Below are 25,597 nucleotides of genomic sequence, written 5' to 3'. Positions count from 1 at the left end.
TGCTGCCCTGGCCCCGGGCAGGTCTCTCTCCTCCTCAACTCCCGCAGGGTCTCCCTGAGTGAGGGCCACGTGGCAGCTCCTACACCCCCATCCCCCAGGCCATATCCATGGCCCTTTCTCACCAAATCCCCACCATTCTGTAGAGCGGCAGGGGCTGGGCCCACCTGTCCTCTTGTGGTCCACTTCTTCATTCCCGGCCACCACTCTTCAGGGGACCCCAAAAGGCACCTCAGACCATTGTTTCAGGAATGCTTCTTAAAGCCCCTCCTGTCTGTCCATCCCCATCACCACAATCCAGGCCACTCAGTGCATCTCGTCCTCTCCGGTCACTTTCCTCCAGACTTGTCCCCTCAAGTTGTGATAAATTTCCTCCAATGACCCATCTATGTAGCCTGACTCCCCAGCCCTCTACTTTATACCTCTTAGGGGCTCCCCATCTTCTGGGATGGTCAAGACCCCCTGCACGCCCCAGCCAGCCTCCCTCCCTTCACAGGCAACCCCCAATCACTTCCTTTCTACACATGCTCTGTGACATCGGCCTCCTGTCTCTGGGCGCTGCTCCCTCTGCCTAGAATGCCCTCATCCAGATACCTGGCTCAACCACACCCCCTCCGGGAAGCCCTCCCGACTGCCCTTTTCCTGTGTTTCAGAGTCGGTCAGCCCTTCTCACACCATCAGATCCCGTGCCTGTTTCCGCCTCCAGGCTTTGGAAGCCCCTGGAGGGTCAGGACTGTGTCTGTGCTTCTCACGTGTTTATTCTCTGGGCCTAGCACAGCGCCTCACATGCCTTGTGCTTAGTAATGTGATAAATATACCTGGTTGATCCTGCCAGTAACAAAACAGGTAAACAAACAAAAAATATGTGATGAAGATGTGGCATCTACACAAAGGGCCCAGGTACCAAAGAAATGCAACTCAGCTCTGGAGCCAGCTGCTTGGCAGGGGCGCCCTGTGCTGAGCACTCCAAGTCCTCACAGAGGAACAGGAACTGCAGTGTGGCCTAGACGGTGCTCCCTGCCTCTACGCCCCTGAGGGCTGTAACCCAGAATGAGAGTGGCCTGGCCTTGGGTGTTTGCTTTGGGCCCAATATTAAGCAACCTGAAAGTCCCAGGTGTCTCTCGTGTGCACACAAGCCAGGAATTACCCAATGAGTTGAGAGATTCCTTTCCTCACAGGTGAACCGCTACAAGAAAGGGAAGGAGGGAAGGAGGACAGGAAGGAGGGAAGGCATCAGAAGCAAAGGGACTACTATTTACTGAGTGCCCCTTCTATGCAGGCTTTGTGCCAGAGGTCTCAGAGATCTGCATGACCCACAGGTGCACCCTGAAAGTCTTAACATCTTATTTTCCATGAGAATCTTAAAAATCACTCCTGGCACCACACCAGGGAGCATGCAAGGGCCCCAATTCTCTCCAGCACCATCCACGGGAGGGCTGTCAAGGTCAACATCTTCGGGAAGTGGAGGGAAGGGTGTGGCCACGTCTCTGCAGCCACCTTTGTGCACAGATCCCCTGGGAACTGTAGCCTGACCCCAACCCCAGATCTCTGAATTCTTGGGTCTGGACTGGAGCCCTGGGCGTCCTGAAGGGACCAGGAATGTGTAACCACGGCCCGTCACAGGTGTCGTGACTGATTAAGCTCAAGGAGAAAATTCAGTAGAAAGCGTCTCTAGGCTGCTCCTTCCCAGGCGTGCTGAGAAGGGAACAGGGAACAGCGCCGTGTGTTTGCTCACTGACATTCTTGTAGTGATGGGAATCTAGCTGATGTAGTAAACAGTTGTAGGGGTACTACTTTCCCACTGGGACTCCACAAAGCTAAATTCTGGATTGAAGAAAAAACCCAGAGCCCATAAACAAGTCTTTTTCCTGAAAATGGGCCACACGCAGAAAAGGTACCGTCCCCCTCAGAGAGCAGTGTCAGCCGCTGAGTGGTGCTGGCGCCTGGCCAGAGGGTGACACTCACCCCCACCCCACACACACCCACCTGGGCTCATCCCTGAGGGAGTCTCGGCCTCAAGCAGTGGATGGATCTGAAAACGCGAGTTTTTGTCCTTTCAGGCATCTGACACACGAATTACAGCCTGGCAGGCTGCAGTGACGCAGTGACTGCTCCCGGCTGCCCTGTGACAGTTCTACGTGTGCGGGTGTAGGATGGGGACAGAAGCATGAGGACACAGACAGGCGCTCAACGAGAAGGAAGCCCGCAGCAGACGTCAACCATCACTTTATTAAGGCTCGGAGCGGCCGCCAGTGTGGGCTGAGTCATGCACTGCACGGAGCCCTGCTCCGCAGTCTGGACGGCCTGAGGCGCGGGCACCGTCTACTGAGCTCCACACACACCCCCTGCTGCAGGGGTGTGTGCAGACATCGTGGGGTCCCTCAGCAGGCTCCCCTGCCCACAGCGGGGCTGGCTCCAGCAGGTCCTGGGCTCTGGCAGGGGCGCGGCAGGGAGGCACAGCAGGGCGGGGACATCTCCCCCACACCTCCCACCCCACCCTATGGCTTTGTTATCCTAGTGCCACCCGAGCAGCAGTGGAGCGCCCCTCCCCATCCCCACTCTGGGCCTGTGCTCCACTGTGAGGTGACCAAGGGAAGCCCCCTGGGAAAGAAAAGGCAGCTCTGTGCCCGCGACCTGGCCAGACCCCAGGGGAGCTGTGGCCTCGCTCCTGCTCCCCCTCTGCTCTTTCCAGCCACGGGTCTTGTCCGGTCGGGGCCGCTCACTCAGAAGTGGACCCGCAGCACGTCCTGGCTGGCGACCGGCTGCTGGCAGGCCGCGCACGTCAGGGGCAGGGCGCGCTGCTTCTCACCCAGGCAGGGCCGGCACAGGAGGTGGCCACAGGGAAGCTGGTACACGGGCTCCTTTTTGAAGTAGGGGGAAAACGCTCTTTTGCAGGAGGCACACTCGGGGCCCGGGACGCTCCCAGGCTGCTCTGGTAAATCAGGGAGGAAAACAGGCCAGGGTTAGGGACAGGCTCTGTGGGAGAGGCAGGGCCATCCCTCATGCGCCCCTGCAGCTTCACCCCTCCCTAGCCCGCCTCTGGCTCATGTGGGAGGGAGCGTGGCAGGAGGCCTAGGAACTTAGGAGGCCTCTCTCTATGGTCTTTGACTGACTCTCAGTGCTCCCGTGAGTGCGCCAGAAGAGCTGGCTTCTCGGGGCAGCAGGCAGGACTGGGCCCTCCTCCTGGTCTCCCAGCCAGGTTCCCTTCCCCTCAGACCGGCTGCCAAGGCTAGAGCAAGGCACAGCTCTGAGGACACAAACCACAAGAAGGTGAGATGCGACAAGAAAAGGAAAAAGCAGCAAATCGTCTGTTGGACCTGGGCTGGGGCAGGTGGGCGGGGAGGTCCCCAGAGGGCAGGGCTGAGGTCTGTCTGCAGTGCACCTGCCTCCTGCGCCTGGCACCTGCTTCCCTTCAGCCCTGCAGCCTGAACCCCTCATGCTCCTGGCCCCCAATCCCCTTCCTATGCTGCCCTGGCCCCGGGCAGGTCTCTCTCCTCCTCAACTCCCGCAGGGTCTCCCTGAGTGAGGGCCACGTGGCAGCTCCTACACCCCCATCCCCCAGGCCATATCCATGGCCCTTTCTCACCAAATCCCCACCATTCTGTAGAGCGGCAGGGGCTGGGCCCACCTGTCCTCTTGTGGTCCACTTCTTCATTCCCGGCCACCACTCTTCAGGGGACCCCAAAAGGCACCTCAGACCATTGTTTCAGGAATGCTTCTTAAAGCCCCTCCTGTCTGTCCATCCCCACCACCACAATCCAGGCCACTCAGTGCATCTCGTCCTCTCCGGTCACTTTCCTCCAGACTTGTCCCCTCAAGTTGTGATAAATTTCCTCCAATGACCCATCTATGTAGCCTGACTCCCCAGCCCTCTACTTTATACCTCTTAGGGGCTCCCCATCTTCTGGGATGGTCAAGACCCCCTGCACGCCCCAGCCAGCCTCCCTCCCTTCACAGGCAACCCCCAATCACTTCCTTTCTACACATGCTCTGTGACATCGGCCTCCTGTCTCTGGGCGCTGCTCCCTCTGCCTAGAATGCCCTCATCCAGATACCTGGCTCAACCACACCCCCTCCGGGAAGCCCTCCCGACTGCCCCTTTCCTGTGTTTCAGAGTCGGTCAGCCCTTCTCACACCATCAGATCCCGTGCCTGTTTCCGCCTCCAGGCTTTGGAAGCCCCTGGAGGGTCAGGACTGTGTCTGTGCTTCTCACGTGTTTATTCTCTGGGCCTAGCACAGCGCCTCACATGCCTTGTGCTTAGTAATGTGATAAATATACCTGGTTGATCCTGCCAGTAACAAAACAGGTAAACAAACAAAAAATATGTGATGAAGATGTGGCATCTACACAAAGGGCCCAGGTACCAAAGAAATGCAACTCAGCTCTGGAGCCAGCTGCTTGGCAGGGGCGCCCTGTGCTGAGCACTCCAAGTCCTCACAGAGGAACAGGAACTGCAGTGTGGCCTAGACGGTGCTCCCTGCCTCTACGCCCCTGAGGGCTGTAACCCAGAATGAGAGTGGCCTGGCCTTGGGTGTTTGCTTTGGGCCCAATATTAAGCAACCTGAAAGTCCCAGGTGTCTCTCGTGTGCACACAAGCCAGGAATTACCCAATGAGTTGAGAGATTCCTTTCCTCACAGGTGAACCGCTACAAGAAAGGGAAGGAGGGAAGGAGGACAGGAAGGAGGGAAGGCATCAGAAGCAAAGGGACTACTATTTACTGAGTGCCCCTTCTATGCAGGCTTTGTGCCAGAGGTCTCAGAGATCTGCATGACCCACAAGTGCACCCTGAAAGTCTTAACATCTTATTTTCCATGAGAATCTTAAAAATCACTCCTGGCACCACACCAGGGAGCATGCAAGGGCCCCAATTCTCTCCAGCACCATCCCAGAGGCCTAGCGCCCCAGGGGCAGTTTCAGTGACAGAAAATGAAAGTCATCAAGGAAAAGCCTATTGTGCCCTAGGCAGCCTGGAAACCCAAATATCAAATTGCAAATTGAGGTGATTAAGAGAGAATGAAAAAGGGACCTGACTGCAGACAGGGTGGGCAAGCATGGCCTCCTGTGGGAAGAGCCATAAGAATGAAAAGGGGCAAACCACGCAGAGGAAAAGGGACAGCGAGGACAAAGAGCTGGTCCGTGAAAGAAAGAGAGAAGATGTAGAGCGCAGCTTCAGAGGAAATCACAGGGTAGGGCGGACGGGGGCTACAGCATGCGGGACCTCAGAGGCAGCAGGAGTTTAGATTTTATTTTAGTTATTTGTATTTTTAGAGACAGGGTCTCCCCTCTGTCACCCAGGCTGCAGTGCAGTGGTGCAATCACAGCTCACTGCAGCCTCGAACTCCCGGGCTCAACCGATCCTCTTGTCTCAGCTTCCCGAGTAGCTGGTAGCTGGGACTACAGGTGCACACTGCCACACCTGGCTAATTCTTTAAATTATTTGTAGAGAAGTGGTCTTGCTATGTTGCCCAGGCTGGGGTCGAACTCCTGGCCTCAAGCGATCCTTCCCTCTGGCCTCCCAAAGTGCTGGGATTACAGGTGTGAGCCACTATGCTCAGCCAGAATTTAGATTTTATTCTAAGTTCAATGGGATGCTATGGAAGGATTTTAAGAAATGAGGCACCACGATCGGTTGACATTATAAAAAGATCCCTCTGACTCCTGTGAGAATGAGGAGCTACAGTAAGGCAAGGGTGGTGGTAGAAGGACCAGCAGGGGCTACCATAGGAGTCCGGGGGAGAGAGGGCAGGAGCTGGGGCCAGGGCAGTAGCCGCAGGAAGGAGGCAGAGAGGACTAACCTGAGATCTATTTTTGAGGAGTATGGACAGGACTTGACAATGAACAGAATGTCATGAGGATGCCGAAGGAAACCAAGGATGACTTCCATGTTAGAAGAAGTGGATTCTTTGACAAGATAGGTTCTTGAGAATGGTCAGGATAATGAAAGAGGACAGGAGAGGGACAGGGCAGTGGGGAAGGAGAGGCAGAAGGGGAAGATGGCCTGGGATGCAGACAACAGAAAGCACTGGCTTTGTGTAGGCAGGAGGAATCAAGTGCAGGTGTTGGCATCAGCCCCCCCAAGTCTCAGGTTGTCAAAAATGCCGCAGCATTGCAGTTAGTTCCTCTCACTTTGTATCCTGGTAGAGTCCATCACACAAAGTGGTCCCATGTTCCCTTTAGGCAAAAATTGGCCCAGTAAGCTACTACTGTTCTTTCCTAAGACACTGATTAAATGGTTATAGGAAAGGAGGAAGATGACATACTCAACCCCAAACCTCCCTTCACAGTTACATAAAGTGCCCCAAATGTCAGACGGGAGACTAGCTTTGAAAAACAAAGAAAAAAGGAGAAACAAAGTCCTCAGGAGAGAATTACTAACATTAGATCTTAAAAAAAAAAAAAAAAAAAAAAACAGCAGAGGATAGCCAAGCCCTAGTTCACAGAATTACTAAGGGTTGACTATAGAAAGCCTTACTTTTGAAGAGTTCTAGTTCACCATAAACCCCTTAACTCTCTGTGGAAAGGGCAAGAGAACAGGTTCTCTCCCCAGACTGGGTGTTGGAACAGGGGAGAAGCCTGGTCATGCAGGTCCACAGAGCCCCGAAGACACAGCCCAGCATCCTGCACAGAGAACACACCACCCGTTCAAAGGCTCCAAGGGACAGACGGGGCCCATGTTACCCGAGCCAGCGCCGGGCCTCCAGGAAGTGCTGCTCCCTCTTGTGCTAAGGTGCTGGAGCTGTCCCCTGGTCAGCCGAGCCGTAAAGGAGGGCATGGAGCCAAGGGTGGATGTCAAGGCAATTTCCAAGCTTTGTGACAACTTCTGCTCATGCGACACTGGATCTGTCAAGAGATGTGCACACCACAACATCCAGAGACAGGTTTGGCAAGAACAAGCCGTAAGTCCTTTGAGGACTACAAAAATGGCACTTCCAACTTCAGATACACATAAATGTAAAGAAACTCCTTCCTAATGTCTATTAGTGGATCGTGGTGACAGAACACCGGGAGTTAAAGCCCTGGGAACCCTGCCTGTTCCCACCCATCCCACAAGCCTCATGTTTCCTGGGCTCTGGCTTTTCTCCTGCACAAATGGCTGGGCAGGCGTGGGCCACCTTGTGGCTCAACTGCAGAACTGCATGTTTCTTTCTAAAGTCCTCCTTGCTGGCCAAGGAAATGTCTGGGGTGAACAAATGCCAGTTCTGGACTCCTGCTCCCTGCCCGCCTCTTCCATCCCAGGCAGCCTTAGTCTTCTCTTTCCCCAACCCCTCCTTCCTGGGGGCCCCCCACCCTGAAGGGATGCTTGCCTGCACTCTCTAGGTGTTGGTGTCTTCTCTCTCCTGTGAAGGGAAGCACAGCAGCTGTGACCAAGTGGACTGAGACCTCCTACTCACCACCCCACGATCTAGGCGACTGTTGGTCAACAGAGAGCCAAGCTAAGGAATGAGGGAGAAGGCAAAAGAGGTAGGGGGACAGCTGCCCAAGAAAGGCCCCAGGGACCTGCCTGGTAGCAAAATTTGCAAGAGTGCCCCCAAAGAGGAGAGTAGAACATTTTGTCTACAGTTTGTGGGACACAGGACATCAGCTTAGGGCCTTGAAGGAGCACTAGTCAGAGTGGTCCTGTGTCACCAAATCTGTCAAGGCCAACACCACTGAGACCTCTACAAACAGACACTGAGGTCTAAAGACCTTCTTCCTTGTCTCACCCCATGACACCTCAGATGCTTCCAGAAGTTTCTGGGGGTCATGTTGACTAGAATTTACTCTCAAAACCAAAGACACAGAACTAGCCATTAAGCACACTATTTGCATAGCCTTTTAGAGAAAAACAGGAAATCAAAAGAATAATCAAATCTAAACATACTAATTTCCACAAGGAAAAAGAAAAGATTGTCAAAGAGCTACCCTCCAAAAGCACCAGGCACTGATAATCACTGGGGAATTCTACCAAATATGTATACAAGTAGATTATTCTAATACTATTTAATTGTTCCAAGGCTAGGCCAGTGGCTTGCATTTATAATCCCAGTACTTCGGGAGGCTGGGGTGGGAGGATCACTCGAGTTCAGAACCAGCCTGGGCAACATAATGAGACCTGTCTCTACAAAAAATATAAATGAATAAATATTTTTTAAAAAACTGTTCCAGAGTATAGAAAACGAAATTTTCTAAATTCTTTTCATGGAGCAAAAAAAAATTATTGATACCAAAATCTGACCAAAGATAGTATACAAATACATACACAGCTACAGTCCAATCTCATAATGAATGTGAAAATCCTAAATAAAACACTAGCAAACAGAACCAAGCAGGACATTAAAAGAATCAACCAAATAGAGTATAAGAATGGTTCAGCTCACGCCTGTAATCCTAGCACTCAGGGAGGCCAAGGCGGGAGGATCGCTTGAAGTCAGGAGCTCGAGCCCAGCCTGAGTAAGAGCGAGACCCCATCTCTACTAAAAAAAAAATATAGAAAGAAATTAGCCTGACAACTAAAAATATATAGAAAAAATTAGCCGGGCATGGTGGCGCATGCCTGTAGTCCCAGCTACTTGGGAGGCTGAGGCAGGAGGATTGCTTGAGCCCAGGAGTTTGAGGTTGCTGTGAGCTAGGTTGATGCCACAGCCCTCTAGTCCGGGCAACAAAGCCAGACTCTGTCTCCAAAAAAAAAAAAAACATGGTTCAATATTGGAAAATCTGTTAATGTACTTTATCACATTAAAAGATCTAAGGATGCAGCTGGGTGTGGTGGCGTGTGCCTGTAGTCCCAGCTACTGGGGAGGCTGAGGCAGGAGGATCACTTGACCTCAGGAGTTTGAGTCCAGCCTGGGCCACACAGAAAGACCTTATCTCTAAAAAAAAATTAAAAAAAAAAAATTTGACCACCAATCCTGGATGAAAACACCAAATAAAAAAGGAATTAATGGTGTAGGAGAGTTTATAAAATTTCTCCAATGGACCCCACCTCCTGATATTCAAGCCCTTGGGTATCCCTCCCCTTGAGTGTGGGCTGGACTTAGGGACTTGCTCCTAACAAATAGAATACAGCACAAGTGAGAGAAGTCACTTTCAAGGTCAGGTTATACAAGACCACATTTCCATCTTGTTTGCGTACTTTCTCTGGAATGCACAGCTACCAGAGTGCACTGCCCCATGGAGAGGCCCACAGGGCAAGGAATTGAGGGCAGCCTCCAACCAAAAGCCAACAAGGAAGTGAGGCCCTAGTCCAACAATTCAGCCCAATAATTCAGTGAGGAACTGAATCCTGAACAATCACTGAATCCTAAACAACCGTGTGAGTGAGGCTGCAGGTAAATTCTTCCCCAGTCAAGCTTGGAGGTGACCACAGCCCCAGGTGACACTTCGACAGTAGCCTAGAGAGACTCTGAAGCAGAGGACCCAGCCAAGCCAGGTCTGGATTCCTGACCCACAGAAGTTAAGAGACAATGTTCGTTGCTTTAAGCCAGTAAGTTTTGAGGTAATTTGTTACATAGCAATAGATAACTAATACTTCCTTTTTTTTTTTTTTTTTTTTTTTTTTGAGACAGAGGCTCCCACTGCTGCTGGGCTAGAGTGCAGTGGTGTTATCACAGCTCACTACAAACTCAAATTCCTGGGCATGCCACCATACCCAGCTAATTTTTCTAATGTTTTTTTTTTCTTTTTTGGTAGAGACAGAGTTTCACTATGTTGACCAGGTTGGTCTTGAATTCCTGGGCTCAAGCAATCCTCCCCCATCAGCCTCTCAAAGTGCTAGGATTACAGGCATGAGCCACTGTGCCCAGCCATAACTAGCATTTCTTTAACACCATAAAACAGATCTGTCTCAGCCTAAGAGCCAACATCAGATGTACATTGAAGCATTCACACTGAACACATTCAGCTGCAAAGGTCACCAGGTAAACCAGGGCTGCTCTTGTCAGGAGAGGGCAGCATCACTGGTCCCAGAAATCACTGGCAATGCAGGGAAGAGGCATACTAAAGAATGTTGTCATTTGTCTACACTTTTACTAACTGTACTTCCTTCAGTGTGGATTTTCTTTTCAGCAGCTCTCTCCTGAAAGGGGGGCCTACAACCTAGTACTTCAATACTTTTCTGTCAGCTCCTGGCACCTCATGGTGAGGTGAGGACTTCAATGTACTTAAATCAATGCACCTCTGTGACGGTTAGAAACAACACCTGGAGAAGCCCACTGACGCATGAGTAACCTTAAGTGAGGTACCAGAAGGAAGACTTGGTCTGCTTTGAGGGACTGGTGTCTCTCCTCCCAGCAGCTCTGACCAGAGGCTTCGAGCCCAGGAAGAAGTGTTGACCCGGCCAGGGCACATAAAGGGAGCCCAAGGAAGGCCAAACTGCCAGTGGGACTATCACTGGAGAGGAACAAACATGCAGACTGAAGCCCTGGAATAGATGTGAACACGTCTAGCCCCTCCAAGGCCTCCGAGACAAAGCTAGGGGGGCCCACGATGAGGAATGAGAGGGAAGAAGCCTGAGCACAGCCTGAGGAATCTAAGCTGGCAAAGCATAAAGCAAAGGGCAATAGTTCCGGTGTCAGCCGGGAAGAGTAGGGATGACAATGGGCCAGGGACATAGGACGGTGAATTACCTGTTGAGCAGTCCATGTGTGTCAGGCCAAGCTCACTGGTGGCTTTCATTTTCTTAGCAGTGTGCTCTGAGGTAGTGGGCAAGACCAGAGGGCTTGTGGCAGAAAAACAGGAAGCATTTATACCAAGGCTCCTGTCCGGGGCTTGTTCAGCCTGTTCCATCTTCCTTTTCCGAGAGGGCAGAGCAATGGAAGAAGGAGTCACTGCCAGTGTAGTCTGTGCTCTCCCAAGCAAGTGGCAGCCGGGGACGGTGTGCTGGAGCAGGAAGTGGTCGATCCGAGCTTTCAGGGAGGGGTGAGGCAGGGGCTGGGAGTGTGGAGTAAAGGCGACCCCCGTGAAAGGGTCGCTGGGCACTCGGCCCCACGCAGCTTCACTGCGGTTGCACTTCTCCAGCGTGCTCTGGTCGATGACCTTGCCTGAGGGCAGCAGCATGGGACAAGGCATGATCTCCAGGGTGATGGGATCCAGGAACTCCTCAGGCACATCCTGAATTACCTCAGCCAGCTCCTGCAGGCTGGTGGGGGCCTGCTGACCCTCAGACTGGTCCCCGGGGTCACAGTCACTTTCCATGGGCAAGGCTGGGGCCTGCAGAGCCAAGTCCCGGGGCAGGCCCTCTGAAGCAACCAGCAGAACGCTGTCTATCACCTCCTGAGAGCAGGTCTTGGCCGGTTGACCCCACACTTCCAACCGCTTGATGCAAGGAATACCGCCGCCTGTCACGTGCGTGATACAAATCTTGAGGTGGGCCACATGGCTTAGGGAAAGAGCCCCTTTATTCCAAAGCTCCTGAGTCACAACAGCAGGGGAGGGAAGTGTGACTTCCATTGGGCCAAAAGGCGGCCTGGCCTTGAAGCCCCTGTGGCTGAACACCACTTGGCTCTGGTTTTTCAGTAAGACTTTGCCTACCAAGGTGAACGACTCCTTGTCTGGGGCAGATGGCTCGGCTGGGCCTGGGGTCCGGCACTCGGGCGTGCTCCAAGATGCTCTGCTGCGTGAGGGAGATGTGTACATTTCCAGGCCAGTGACGTTCTGGCCTCCCCCAGCTGTGAGGTCTAGGTTAATCCTACAGATTTCCACATTAAAGGGAAAGGAAACTGTCACATAGACTGGTGGCTTAATGAAATACTCTGTCCTAAAACCATGACTTCTCTTTGTGAGGTCTTCAGAGATGAGATTTTCTACTTCATAACCATCAGCTGATATCTAGATTTAATAACAAATGTGAGACACATTGATCCAAATGAAGACAACCAGCTTTCAAGAACTTGTCACTTTTAAGAAAACTCTTTAAAGAAAGTCTGAAGTTCCTCATTTAAAAGTTCCTCTATTAAACTAAATTGTCATAGTTTTTTTTTGCAGACACCCAAGATCAAGTCAAAGGCTGAGGGTAACTATGTCCCCAAATACTGCCCAACATTAAAAATATGAGCAACAAAACCCTGCCCAATCAAACCAAAAATCCCTTCGAAATAGTATCTTTGTGAAAAGGGGTATATACTAGTGGTTTTTTATTTCAGAAGAAAACATGCAGACTTAGGAGAAAATAAAAATGTTCATTAAAGTTCTCAATTTTGTTTTTGGACCCTACCTATTATGACAGTTTCATAGGAAGGCATAACAAACAAGCTTCTTGCAAATTTATGAATGATGAAACTTGTTTCAAAAAAAAAAAAAGTGTGCACAAAAAACTATGGGAAATTTAGAACACTAAATGTGGCAGCAGTCCCCAACTTTCTGGCACCAGGGACCAGTTTCATGGAAGACAATTTTTCCCTTGAGGTGGGGGAAGGAGAGGGGCAGAGCTCTGTAGCCTGGTCCCTAACAGGCCACCAACCACTACCGGTCCATGGCCCAGGGCTTGGGGACTGCAGTGCTAGGGGACGGAAGTAACTTCTTTCCCCCTTAATGTTTCTCATACTAATCAGTGGAAATTGCTATAACCAATGGAAATTGTTAAGATATCTTTGTCCAAAGGAGTCAGCCTAACAATCTGGGAACTTGAAATAGAATGCTGGGTGCGGAATCTCCAAATTAGGGAAGGGGTTCAGTTTTTCCCATGGTGTTTCCTTGTTCCCTCCTCTGTGCTGTGGATAGATACCCTCCTTTGCACAAAAGGGGAGGAAGCTTAATCCAAATAACAAGGCACTCATATAACAAATGCAAGCCATTATTTCTAGCAAGAAGAACCAGGAGGAGAGAATTTCTATCTTTGCTATGACTGTGACTAGCTTGAAATTGATCATCAAAGAGGGAAGAGCACAATGAAGATCCTACACAAAATGACTCACAGCTCACCTCGTAATGGTGCTGTGTGATTCCAGAGGTGAGCCTGACCCATGCTTACCTACATACCATCTGGTGAAATCTAAAATAATGAGGGTAAAAGTACAGTAAGCCTGCATCAAGTCCACACGCACAAGGCAGAAAATGACTAAATACATGAAAAATACATATTGTATATTTTTAAGTATGTGTGTATATATTTGTCTTGTTTACCTTGTTGCAGTGAATTCTTGGTCTGAACTGTGGGAGGCAAAGATTTATTACCATCTTTGTGGATGAAAAGATAGCTTCCAAGCATCAGAAACAGCCTTAAATAAAAAAAAAAAAAAATTGGTATTAGTCAGAAAAGTTAAAATTCAATTTTAACTTTCAGAAGTTGATTCCTAAGACAAGAGAATCAAACAGGATAACAAAAACTTTAAAACATACACACATACTCTCACAGTCTGTACTCACTTTCCTTATATCCTACATACGGTGTTGGGAAAAAATCAGTCACTGAAAAACTGCAAAGATTTCTATTGCAGGCTCAATAGGTTGGCAAAGACTGCCAGGTGACAGTTGTTCCAGGGACCCAGTGGAGGCAAGGTCCATCAGCTCCCCAAAAGAATGGAAGGGTCAAAAGTGGCTAAGCTCAGAGAAAGAACAGAGGATTTAGAATAGAAAGGGTCACAGAAAATAATCACAGGGGTGCTAAGCCTGTCATTTAACACTTGTCAATGCAATTATGTTTTCTTATTAAAATGAAAACAATTAGAAGAGTCAAAAACATTACTGAGAAACAGAAAGTATTAACTAGGGTTGGAAAGCACCTTAAAAGGACATCTAATCTAAATAGTCATTTTATTTTATTTTATTTTTTAAAGGCAAATGAAGCAATGGGATTGGAGAAGGAACAAAGGGATCTGCAACTGGTTGTGATCAATTACTTGTAAACACCACTGAACTTGTACCAACCTAAATAGTCACGTTAATGGCCAATGTTCAACAGCTTCTTCTTTTTTTTTTTTTTTCTTAAAATAGGGTCTTGCTTTGTTACCCAGGCTGGAGTGCAGTAGCATCATCATAGCTCATAGCTCAACTGAAACCTCAAACTCCTAGGCTCAAGTGGTCTGCCTTTCTTAGCCTCACAAGTAGCTGGGACTACAGGCACATGCCACCACACCCAGCAAATTTTTCTATTTTTTGTAGAGACAGAGTCTTGCTGTGTTGCTCAGGCTGGTCTCGAACTCCTGGCTTCAAGTGATCTACCCGCCTTGACTTCCCAAAGTGCTAGGATTACAGGTGTGGGCCACTGTGCCCGGCCTCCACTAACTTTTGATATGTTCTGTAGAGAAGTAGCCACTCGAAACATCCCTCCCAGTGGCAGGCCTGTCCAATGGACCTGAACTCCTTGGGTGAGTCCAGCTAAAGGTTCCATGCTTTCCTTCTCACAGTCATGGCCATGAAAAACTCTGTTAGCTCAACAAGGACTGGGTCACCCTCTGGTTTCTTTTTTTTTTGTCATGACCAGAGGGTGTCACTTGCAGAGGCCAAGCATATTGGGCATACTACGTTTGAGTAGATACTTGCTGCACAGTAAAGATTTGTCATGGGGCTTGGAAATGTCTATTATCTCAGCCTGGTCAGTCCCTAACTCGGTTTTACAAATAAATACAAAGTATTTTTAAATATGGTTCCATATATGGTTAATTTTCTAGGATGGGAATTCCATGTAAGTCATAGGAAGATTGTACTTTGTTTTGCACAGACCTTTACCAAGAGGTGTTCACCATTTCTGAAAAGCAAATCACCAAGAGGAATGGGACACACCTATGTCAGTTTACATTTATAGCAGTCTGCATTCTAGGTGATCCTACATGCTGGTAAAAGCTTCTGATTACTTCTTTATGTCTTCTAGTATGGTCATACCCAAACATTTACACATTAGAATAAATTTTATTATTACATTTAAACATTTCTCCTTTATATTACTATTAGGGCATGTTTGGTATATATGTATGTGTATGCATGTGTATGTATACTACACATACTTTTTTTACAAATAATGGATATAAGTAGGTTACACTATTTTTGGCATTAAGTTCAGGATGGTAGAAGAAACATGGCAAAATATTTATTATTAAAAGAAGGAGATGAATCTCACGGGGTGGAGAACCCCTGGCCCAGTCTCCTGATCTTTGTGAGCCCATGTTCAAACTCCTAGTGTTTCCCTCTCTGATGCATATGAGTCATCGCTTTGCCAGAGCATTCTAGAATCTGGCCTGGAATCAACACGGACTGCAGTTTATAGAATTCCTTTTTTGAAAGACTGTATTAACAATGCCTCCAGGCTTCTGATACCTTTCTTTTTCTCCACAATACATCAAAAATGAATGAAGTGTCTGATGAATTTCATCTGCACATGTTCTCGGGACCCTTGTATGGACCTCCCCTTGGCCAGGAAACTGGAACTCATTCAGAGCAGCATTTCCCTCAATTCCCCTGCCCAACTAGGGCACTAGCTTATTTTGTTTTAAATGTAAAATTAAGCCAACTGACTTTAATTGAATGTAGAAATGGTAGGATAAATATTTGTCCAGACCAAGGAAATAAAACATTTCTCCTTGGAAAAACAAGCCTACGATGCCAAAGGAAAGCAGACAATATGATATTGACACAGATGATGACACAATTGATACACCTGAGCAGAAATGGGCTGGCCCTGGGCAAACTGGTGAGGTTGGCTCTGGGGTTCAAGAGGGTTTTCTTTTCACTGCTCCCACTGGTTTTCTCCTCCCCTCTTGGCCCTGATGGGAGGGGGCTTTAGTATGAAAAAACAAAGAGACAGAAACATCGTTGTTACAGTATCAAATGCTGAGAGGTGGTTAATATTGGTAAGATAAAGACAGAACTAGGCTGCAGTCATCCCCGTCCCCACAGTCCACATCTCAGCCCCTTTTCTGGCTTTCAGAGAAAACAAAAACAAAAATAAAACGAAAAGACTCTGTCAGAGGTAACAATGTTAACTCCTAGTAGTATTGATTTGATTTCTTAGTGGGAGGCACTGATTGTCCTAACATTTACATTCTTCCTGCCCATCTTCGTTTTCTTCTTGAATATTTTACACTGTTATCTTTTAACTTTGATATATTCTACACATCACAAAATTAATTTCTATGAGGACCTAAATGCCAGGACCAGAAGCAAACTGGGCAGGGGTCTTCCTGGAGCCACAACAAAGAACTTTCCAGTGAGTATGAAGCCAAATGGAAAGGTGTTGAAAACTTATCTGGGTACCCAACGCAGTAATAAATGGCAGTACAAGATGAAGCTGCCCAGATGCCACTGCCTTCAGGATAGCTGCCCTTTGCCTTTAACCCCTGGCTCAGCTATCACCAGACACCTGCTCCTATGGTTGGACTTCGGAGATTGCAAGGATGAGAAGGGCAAGGCTGACCAAAGGGCTTTCAAATTTTTGCTATCTCATGACTTTTAAAAATTCCACCTTAAACACCTGAAAAGAGAGACTCTAACTCACTCCTCCAATCACTATGATAATTTAAGAGATTTTATCTGCACTGTGTCTCAGCAAACACAGGGCTTACTCTTCCAGTGAATCATCAGACAAGGACCACTTAATAACAAAAACTCAACTCTGCCCAAGGAGGCACATACACAAAACAGCTTAGAGGGGGCCACCAGGGATTTTATGTAACTTAAATCTCACAGACTGGCTAGCCATTTGAAACAAAACACCCTTATATATTATACCAAAATAATTCCCAGATCAAATAGATTTAAATGAAAAAAAATACTAGAAGAAAATTTAAATGAATATATTTTTAATCTTTGGGGCCTCCCTAAGCATGGCACTAAAGCCATGATTTGGCTACACAAAAGTTCAAAATTTCTCCATACAAAAACATAACTAAGGACAAATAGATACCATGCACGCCCTTTAAAATGGCATCAGCTTCTAAAAATACATTTTAAGGAAAAAATTAGACAAATGTTCAATACTGCATGTAAAAGGATATTCATAGCATATGTTATAAATAAATGCCAGATTTCTTTATTCTAGTGACATATTTAATACATACAAAAGAATAATGTATATTGTTTTGCATTTGTTGATTATGATGCACAATAATAAAGCAAACACCTGCAAACTCATTATCCAAAGAAACCAAATTTTACCACCATTGGAGCTTCTTTTGTGTGTTCCTTCTTGTCCTCCTCCCCCATCTCCCTCTCCCCAGAGGGAACCATTCTCCTAAATGGTTGCTTATTGTCCCCTTGCTTTTCTTTATAGTTTTATCACATGTGTATAAACCCTAAACAATATATTTCTTATTTTGCTTGTTTCTGAACTTTACTAAAATATTGTAAGTATTCTTCTGTGACTTGCCCTTTTCCACTCACCATGATGTTGCTAGGTTTTGTCATGAATGTGACTAGCTACAGTCCACTCACAAATAGGAATATATTATAGATCACTATTATATATATTATATATGAACTATATTATATATTATACAGGCATACTTCAGAGATATTGCGGGTTCAGTTCCAGACCATCACAATAAAGCAAGTCACACAAGATTTTTGCTTCCCAGTGTAAATAAAAGTTATGTTTAAACTATAGTCTATTAAGTGTGCAACAGCATCATGTCTAAAAAATGTACATACCTTAATTTAAAAATACTTTATTGCTAAAAAATGCTAACAATCATCAGAGCCTTCAGTAGTAACCTTTTTGCTGGTGGAGGGTCTTGTCTCCATGTTGATGGCTGCTGACTGATCAGGGTGGTGGTTGCTGAAAGTTGGGGTGGCTGCAGCAATTTCTTAAAATAAGACAACAGTGAAGTTTGCCACATTGACTGACTGTTCCTTTCATAAAAGATTTCTCTGTAGCATGCACTGCTATTTAATGGCATTTTACCCACAGCAGAACTTCTTTCAAAATTGGAGTCAATCCTCTCAAACCCTGCTGCTGTTTTATCAACTAAGTTTATGTAACATTCTAAATCCTCTCTTGTCACTTCAACAATGTTCACAGTATCTTCACCAGGAGTAGATTCTATCTCAACAAACCACTTTCTTTGCTCATCCATCAGAAGCAACTCACTATCTGTTCAAGGTTGATCATGAGGTTGCAGCAATTCAGTCACATCTTCAGGCTCCACTTCTAATTCTGGTTCTCTTGGCATTTCCACCAATCTGCAGTGACTTCCTCCACTGAAGTCTTGAACCCCTCAAAGTCATCCATAAGGGTTGGAATTAACTTCTTCCAAATGCCTGTTAATGTTGCTATTTTGAACTCCCATGAATCATGAATGTTTTTAAGGCCATTTAGAATGATGAATCCTTTCCAGAAGGCTTTCAAATTACTTTGCCCAGATCCATCAAAGGAATCACTAGCTATGGCAGCTACAGCTTTACAAAATTTTTTTTTTTTTTTTTTTTTTTTGAGACAGAGTCTCACTCTTTTGCCCAGGCTAGAGTGCCGTGGTGTCAGCATAGCTCACAGCAACCTCAAACTCCTGGGCTCAAGCAATCCTTCTGCCTCAGCCTCCCGAGTAGCTGGGACTACAGACACGCACCACTATGCCTGGCTAATTTTTTCTATATAGTTTTAGTTGTCCGATTAATTTCTTTCTATTTTTAGTAGAGACGGGGTCTCGCTCTTGCTCAGGCTGGTCTTGAACTCCTGAGCTCAAATGATCCACCCGCCTCAGCCTCCCAGAGTGCTAGGATTACAGGCGCACCCGGCCCAAAATGTATTTCTTAAATAATAAAACTTGAAAGTCAAAATTATTCCTTGATCCATGGGCTGTAGAATGGATATTGTGTCAGCAGGCATAAAAACAACATTAATCTCCTTGTACATCTCTGATAGAGTTCCTGGATGACCAGGTTCATTGTCAATTAGTGATATTTTGAAAGGAATCTTTTTTCTGAGCAGTGAGTCTCAACAATGGGCTGAAAATATTCAGTAAACAATGCTACAAACAGATATGCTGTCTTCCAGTCTTTCTTATTCCATTTATAGAGCATAAGCAGAGTTATTAATCGCATAATTTTTTTAAATTTATTTGTTTAGAGACAGGGTCTTGCTATGTTGCCCCAGCTGGAGTGCAGTGGCTGTTCACAAGCACAATCATAGCACACTGCAGCCTCACATTCCTGGCCACAATTGATCCTCCTATCTCAGCTTCCTGAGTAGCTGGGACTATAGGTATGTGCCACTGTGTCCGGCTTAGATTTAGCATAATTCTTATGGACCCTAGGATTTTTGGAATGGTAAATAAGCATTGGCTTCAACTTAAAGTCAACAGCTCCATTAGTCCCTAACAAGAGAGTCAGCCTGTCCTTTCAAGCTTTGAAGACAGGCATTGACTTTTCTCTAGCTATGAAATTCCTAGGACATCTTCCAATATAAGGTTGTTTCCTCTACATTGAAAATCTGTTGTTTAGAGTAGCTACCTTCATCAATGACCTGAGCTAGATCTTCTGGATAACTTGCTGCATCATTTTGCACTTTTATGTTATGGAGATGGCTTCTTTCCTTAAACCTCATGAACCAACGTCTGCTAGCTTCAAATTGTTCTTCTGCAGCTTCCTCACCTGTCTTAGCCTTCATAAAACTGAAGAGAGTTAGGGCCTTGGTCTGTAAGTTTTGGTATAAGGGAATGTTACAGCTGGTTTGATCTTCTATTCAGACCATTCAAACTTTCTCCTTATCAGCAACAAGGCTGTTTTGCTTTCTTATCATTTGTGTGTTCACTGGAGTAGCATTTTCAATTTCCTTCAAGAACTTTTCCTTTGCATCACATCTTGGCTAATTGCTGCAAGAGCCTAGTATTCAGCCTATGTTGGCTTTTGACATGCCTTCCTCACTAAAATTAACCATTTCCAGCTTTTGATTTAAAATGAGAGATAATGTGACTCTTCCTTTCACTTGAACACTTAGAGGCCATTGTAGGGTTATTAATTGGCTTAATTGTTGTGTCTCAAGGAACAGAGACGTCTGAGGAAAGAAAGAAAGGGGGGAAGGGCTGGTGATTGGAGCAGTCAGAACACACACATTTATTAAGTTCACTGTCATATATATGGATGTGGCTTGTGGCACGCCAAAACGATTACAATAGTAACATCAAAGATCACTGATCACTCTAACAGATATAACATAATGAAAAAGTTTGGAATATTGTGAGAATTATCAAAATATGACACAGAAACATGAAGAGAGCATGTTGTTGGAAAAATGGTGTAAACAGACTTGCTCAACAGAGGGTTGCCACGTTCGATGTGCAAAAAAAGCAGTATCTGTGAAGTGCAATAAAATGAAGTACACCAGTATACTATAATTCACTCCTGCTGACGGGCATGTGAGTTAATCCTATTTTTTGCTATTACAAACAGTGTTGCTATAAACAAGTCTTATATATGTCTCCTGGTCCAAAGGTGCAAGAATTTCTCAAATTTTTTGACTAGACCCAAGGGTAAGAAATATATTTTAGGACACACGTGTGTGCATGCATGTTTGTGTGTGTGGACACACTTACAACTGAAATAGGTTCCATGGAATGACATGCAGCCTTGCTACATGCAATGCACTCCAGTATTTCTCTTCTATTTCATTCCTGAACACTGGCTTGCACATTGGCCTGGATCCAAAGTGACAAGGCTCTATGAATGTGCTGTGACTCTTAATTTGAAAAATACAGTTACAAGGTATACCTACAATATAAAGTTGTTGACCAAAGTGGTTGTACCAATTCACACTCCCACCAACACTGTTTAAGGACTTTTTAATTTACCTAGGTAGCATGTGTAAGATGTTATCTTCTGATATTTTAATTGGCATTTCTCTACCTGCCGGGATTAAACATCTCCATATTCCACATATTTATGGCATTTCTATGGTTCTTCTTTTATGAAATGTCTATTTTTGTCTTTGCCCATTTTCCTGTTTGGTCTTTGTCTTATAAACTTGCAGGAATGCTTTATATTTTCATATTTTCTGAATATTAAGGCGTTATCGGTGCTCTTTGTCCCAGGGAGTTGGGTGGTGTGCGTCTCTGGCCTTCAGCAGGGAGGGTACCTGGTGAGCCCATGGGCCCAAACAGGGGTTGGACTTGCTCCATGTCCCCTCATGCTTTGCCCACCCAGAGCTCCAGGTGGCCACAACAGAAGGGTAGAGCAGCCCTCAGCACCTGAGGGGCCAAATGAGACACAGGCACCACAAGGAAAAAACAAGAAACAAAAAAATGTTATTGGCTACATGAATGACAAATGTCTACCTCCAATTTGTGGTTTATCTTTTAATTTCCTTCATAATGTCTTTTTAAAAATTTTAATTGATACATAATAATTGTACATATTTATGGGGTATATGTAATATTTTGATATATACATACAATGCATAATGATCAAATCAGGGTATTTAGGGTATCCATCACCTGAACATTTATTTCCTTAAAAATATGGAATGCGACTGGCCGGGCGCGGTGGCTCACGCCTGTAATCCTAGCACTCTGGGAGGCCGAGGCGGGTGGATCACTCAAGGTCAGGAGTTTGAGACCAGCCTGAGCAAGAGCGAGACCCCGTCTCTACTAAAAAATAGAAAGAAATGATCTGGACAACTAAAAATATATATATAGAGAGAGAAAAAATTAGCCGGGCATGGTGGCACATGCCTGTAGTCCCAGCTACTCGGGAGGCTGAGGCAGAAGGATTGCTTGAGCCCAGGAGTTTGTTGCTGTGAGCTAGGCTGATGCTCTGGCACTCACTCTAGCCCAGGCAACAAAGCGAGACTCTGTTTCAAAAAAAAAAAATATGGAATGCTTCACAAATTTGCATGTCATCCTTGCACAAGGGCCATGCTAATCTCCTCTGTATAGTTCCGATTTTCAGTATATGTGCAGCCAAAGTGAGCACCATAGTGTCTTTTGCCAAACAGAAGTCTTAATTTTAATGCAGAGTTATGTTTACCAACTTTCTTGTATTTTGTGGTTCTGTGTCTTGTTTAAGACATCTTTCCTGACAGCAGAGAAATATACTCCTTATACATACTTTTAAGAGTTTTAATAGAAGCTGTGCCTTTGTTTTAAAAAATTGTTTTATCATTTAAAAATTTTTAATTTACCTGGAATTAATTTTGTGTGCTGTATGAGGCATGAATCCTTTTCTTCTCATTTGGCAATTTGATTGTCCCAATATTATTTACTTAAGAGTTCATGCTGTTCCCCATTGATCTATAATGCCATTTTTGCCATCTTTCAAGTCTCCAGGTATGTGTGAGTCAGTTACTAGGCTCACTAGTGATTGGTTCTAGTAATCAATCTCTTTGATTGATGTATTTATCTATCCCTATGCCAATGCTGCAATGCCTTCATCACTACAGCTTTTTTTTTCAAAGTATTACAGGGTACAAATATTTTTGGTTACATGGATCACTTTTATAATGCTTAAATCATGGTTGTAAGTGTGCCTGTCACCCAGATAGTGTTCATTGTACCTGTTAGGTAAGTTTTCGCCTGTCCCCTCCTCCACCCTCCCATCACTACAGCTTTATAGTAAGTCTTGGTATCTGATAAGATAAATCCCCCTACTTTGCTTTTCTTCCTTGGGAGTGAATTAGCCAGCCCGGGCAACATAGTGAGACTCCATCTCTACAAAAAAATTTTTAAAAAAATAATTAGCTGAGCATAGTGGTGAATGCCTATAGTCCCCAGCTACTCAGAAGGCTGAAGTGGGAGGATCGCTTGAGTCCAGGAGTTGAAGGTTACAATGAGATATGATCAGGCCACTGCACTCCGGCCTGGGCGACAGAGTGAGACTCTTTCTCTTAAAAAAAAAAAAAGGTGAATTAGCTATTCATGGTCCTTTGTTTTTCCATACACATTTTAGAATTTGCTTGTCAAATTCCATGAAAAAGCCTGTTGGGAATTTTATTGGATTATGTTGAAGGTACAAAGCAATTTAGGGAGACATATTATGATACCTTTATGAAATTCATGAGCATAGCATTTCTGTTCATTTATTTAGGTTATATCAGATTCCTTTTTCATGAATCGCAATTATGGTGGCCTCTAATGAATAAATGAACATGCTAATAAATGATAGCTAATGTTTACTCAGTGCTATGTGTCAGAAATTATACTAAATGTATAATAACATATATTATCTATCTCAATCCATCTCATTTAATCTTCACAATAACCCTAAGGTGGGTACTAATATCCTTATTCGGCAATGAAGAAACTAAGGCTCAAATAGCGGTTAAGCTGGGACTCAGATTCCAAACCTTCTTTAATCACTCTGGGTACTGCCTACATGGACACCACATGCTTTGAGGACTTCACTAGGAAGTTATATAGCTTAAAGTTAGATGTTCTATGGATACTTTACAACTTTTTTTTTCCTGTTACTTAGGTCAAGATTTGGTATCATTCATTAAAAAAACAGTTCTTCCAGACTTAAAATTAATGTAGCCATGCTCTACGATGCAGAAACATGGAAACCTTGACTGCCCTTTCCAAGATGTGTTGGATCAGACCTCAAATTGGTTTTTGTTGTTCTTTTAATTTTTTTTTTTCTTAGAGACAAAGTCTCCCTCTGTCACCCAGGCTGGAGTGCAGTGGTGCAATCATAGCTCACTGTAACCTTGACTTCCCGGGCTCAAGTGATCCTCCTGCCTCTGCCTTCCGAGTACCTGGGACTACAGGCGCGTACCACCACACCCACTTAATTTTTAAATTTAATTTTCTGTAGAGGCAGGGTCTTCCTATGTTGCCCAGGCTGGTCTTGAACTCCTAGCCTCAAGTGATCCTCCTGCCGAAGCCTCCCAAAGTGCTGGGATTACAGGCGTGACCAACCACACCTGGCCCTATTTTTTAAGGAAAATGTTGGTCCTGCTCACAGCTACTTCTTTTCCCCACCTGTGAGTGGAGGTAAGCCAGCCTTCTGTTGAAGCATCTCACCTCATGAGGCTTCTCAACTTCCATCAGAGGTTGTCAACTCCACCAGTCAACTATGAAAGCATATGGACCTACATCTAAACAGACAGAGACTATTTGCTCTCCACAGCACTTACCAAAATGTAATTTGAGGAAATATTTACAGAGACTTTCAGTCCAACCATGTTGAATTCTCTTTATTTATTTATTTATTTTTGGAGACAGAGTCTCACTCTGTTGCCCAGGCTGGAGTGTCATGGTGTCAGCCTAGCTCACAGCAACCTCAAACTCCTGGGCTCAGGTGATCCTCCTGCCTCAGCCTCCCAAGTAGCTGGGACTACAGGCACACGCCACCATGCCCGGCTAATTTTTTCTATATATTTTCAGTTGTCTGGCTAATTTCTTTCTATTTTTTAGTAGAGACAGGGTCTCGCTCTTGCTCAGGCTGATCTCGAATTCCTGAGCTCAAATGATCCGCCTGTCTCGGCCTCCCAGAGTGCTAGGATTATAGGCGTGAGCTACCGCGCCTGGCCCTTGAATTCTCTTTAGTACCAGCCTAAGGGGCACCTCTGCGTGGCACCCCTGGTGGCCGCTGCAGATCATATACCATACCACCATCTAACAGATTTCTTAGCAGTTTGGATCCTCAGCTGTTGCAAAAATAAATGTTAACACACTGGTAAAAATTCAGTGGCCAATCTGTGAAGGTTTACAGGACACCAGGGTGGCAGGACACATCAGTTGAGAATCACAATTTTATAGTCTCTAAAACATATCACTCCATTGAGCTGACCCCAAGAGCAGTGCGCTGGACCATCCTCGCGTTCATCCCAGCCACAACCATCACCACCATCATCACTTCACTGCAAATATTCTCTACCAAACTGTTCACTGGCACTGTGTAGCCTATTAGCAAGGAACTTCATAAGAAAACAACTCTGTAAAGTTGGTTGCTGTTCTGTTAGTTGTCAAAATGATCATTCTCTACTCTATATGGTATCCTCTGAGACTCATGAGAAAATTTTCTTTGGTCTCAGTACTAGAACATCTCCCAAGCCACTCATTTTTTTATGGTATGAATATGGATCATATTCCTTCTTTAGTTTGGCTGCTAGAAAACTCAGAATAAAATCTGTGGGCCATCCCTCAAATTTCTCCTTGCCTGAATTCTTTACTTGTTTCTATGTCATAGAGTGTATTATGAAAGACACTTTAAAATCATTTTGGAACAAAATGGGGTATACATAAACAATAAATCATTCTCATTTTGGTAGGTATTTAGGTTGTTTGCAACTTAGAGAAGGGGTCTCACTATGTTGCAAACTCACCCAGGCTGGAGTGCAGTGGCTTTTCACAGGCATGACCATAGCTCACTGCAGCCTCAAACTCCGACTCAAGCCATTCTCCTGCCTCAGCCTCCCGAGTAGCTGGGACTATAGTTGCAAAGCCACTGCACTGACTTCTTTGCAACTTTTTATTATTATAATATTAAGATAGAAATCTTAAGTAGATTTTTACCCTTTTTTTTCTTTGGTCTTAACAAAATTTTGACTTTTTTTGTTAAGGGTCCTACATATTAATATTTCTTGTTAAGGTTGCTATGAATAGGATCTTCTTATTCCCATTAATTTTTCCAACTGGTTATTGCTATATGGCAAAGTTTTTTCATTTTGGCATCTTTATTATATGTTCAGTTGTCCTATTGAACTCTTATTGATCTTAATAGATTTTCAGTTGGTTTTCTTGGTGGTTTTTTGTTTTTTTTTT

The 25,597-nt window shown here is 45.5% G+C and overlaps 1 protein-coding gene across 3 annotated transcripts in view; it reads right to left on the bottom strand.

Moving 5' to 3' along the window:
* Positions 1–2,245: 2,245 nt before the first annotated feature.
* Positions 2,246–25,597, bottom strand: part of UBOX5 (U-box domain containing 5) — a 43,158-nt gene continuing 19,806 nt past the window's right edge. The window contains exons 2-5 of one of the 3 annotated variants that reach the window (XM_012639293.1): positions 13,098–13,192; positions 10,604–11,804; positions 6,678–6,839; positions 2,246–2,929 (exon numbers count right to left, since the gene is read on the bottom strand). In XM_012639293.1, coding sequence (XP_012494747.1) covers positions 2,721–2,929; positions 6,678–6,839; positions 10,604–11,804; positions 13,098–13,151 — 1,626 coding nt within the window. In that variant the 5' untranslated portion in view covers positions 13,152–13,192 and the 3' untranslated portion in view covers positions 2,246–2,720. The remainder of the gene's footprint in view (positions 2,930–6,677; positions 6,840–10,603; positions 11,805–13,097; positions 13,193–25,597) is intronic. The other 2 variants (XM_012639296.1, XM_012639294.1) reach the window with 2 other exon arrangements.

This window comes from Propithecus coquereli, unplaced genomic scaffold (genome assembly GCF_000956105.1).
Source record: "Propithecus coquereli isolate 6110/MARCELLA unplaced genomic scaffold, Pcoq_1.0 Scaffold139, whole genome shotgun sequence".
NCBI lineage: Eukaryota > Metazoa > Chordata > Mammalia > Primates > Indriidae > Propithecus > Propithecus coquereli.
The sequence above is the reverse complement of the archived record's forward strand: the minus strand, read 5'-3'. Positions and strand labels throughout refer to the sequence as shown.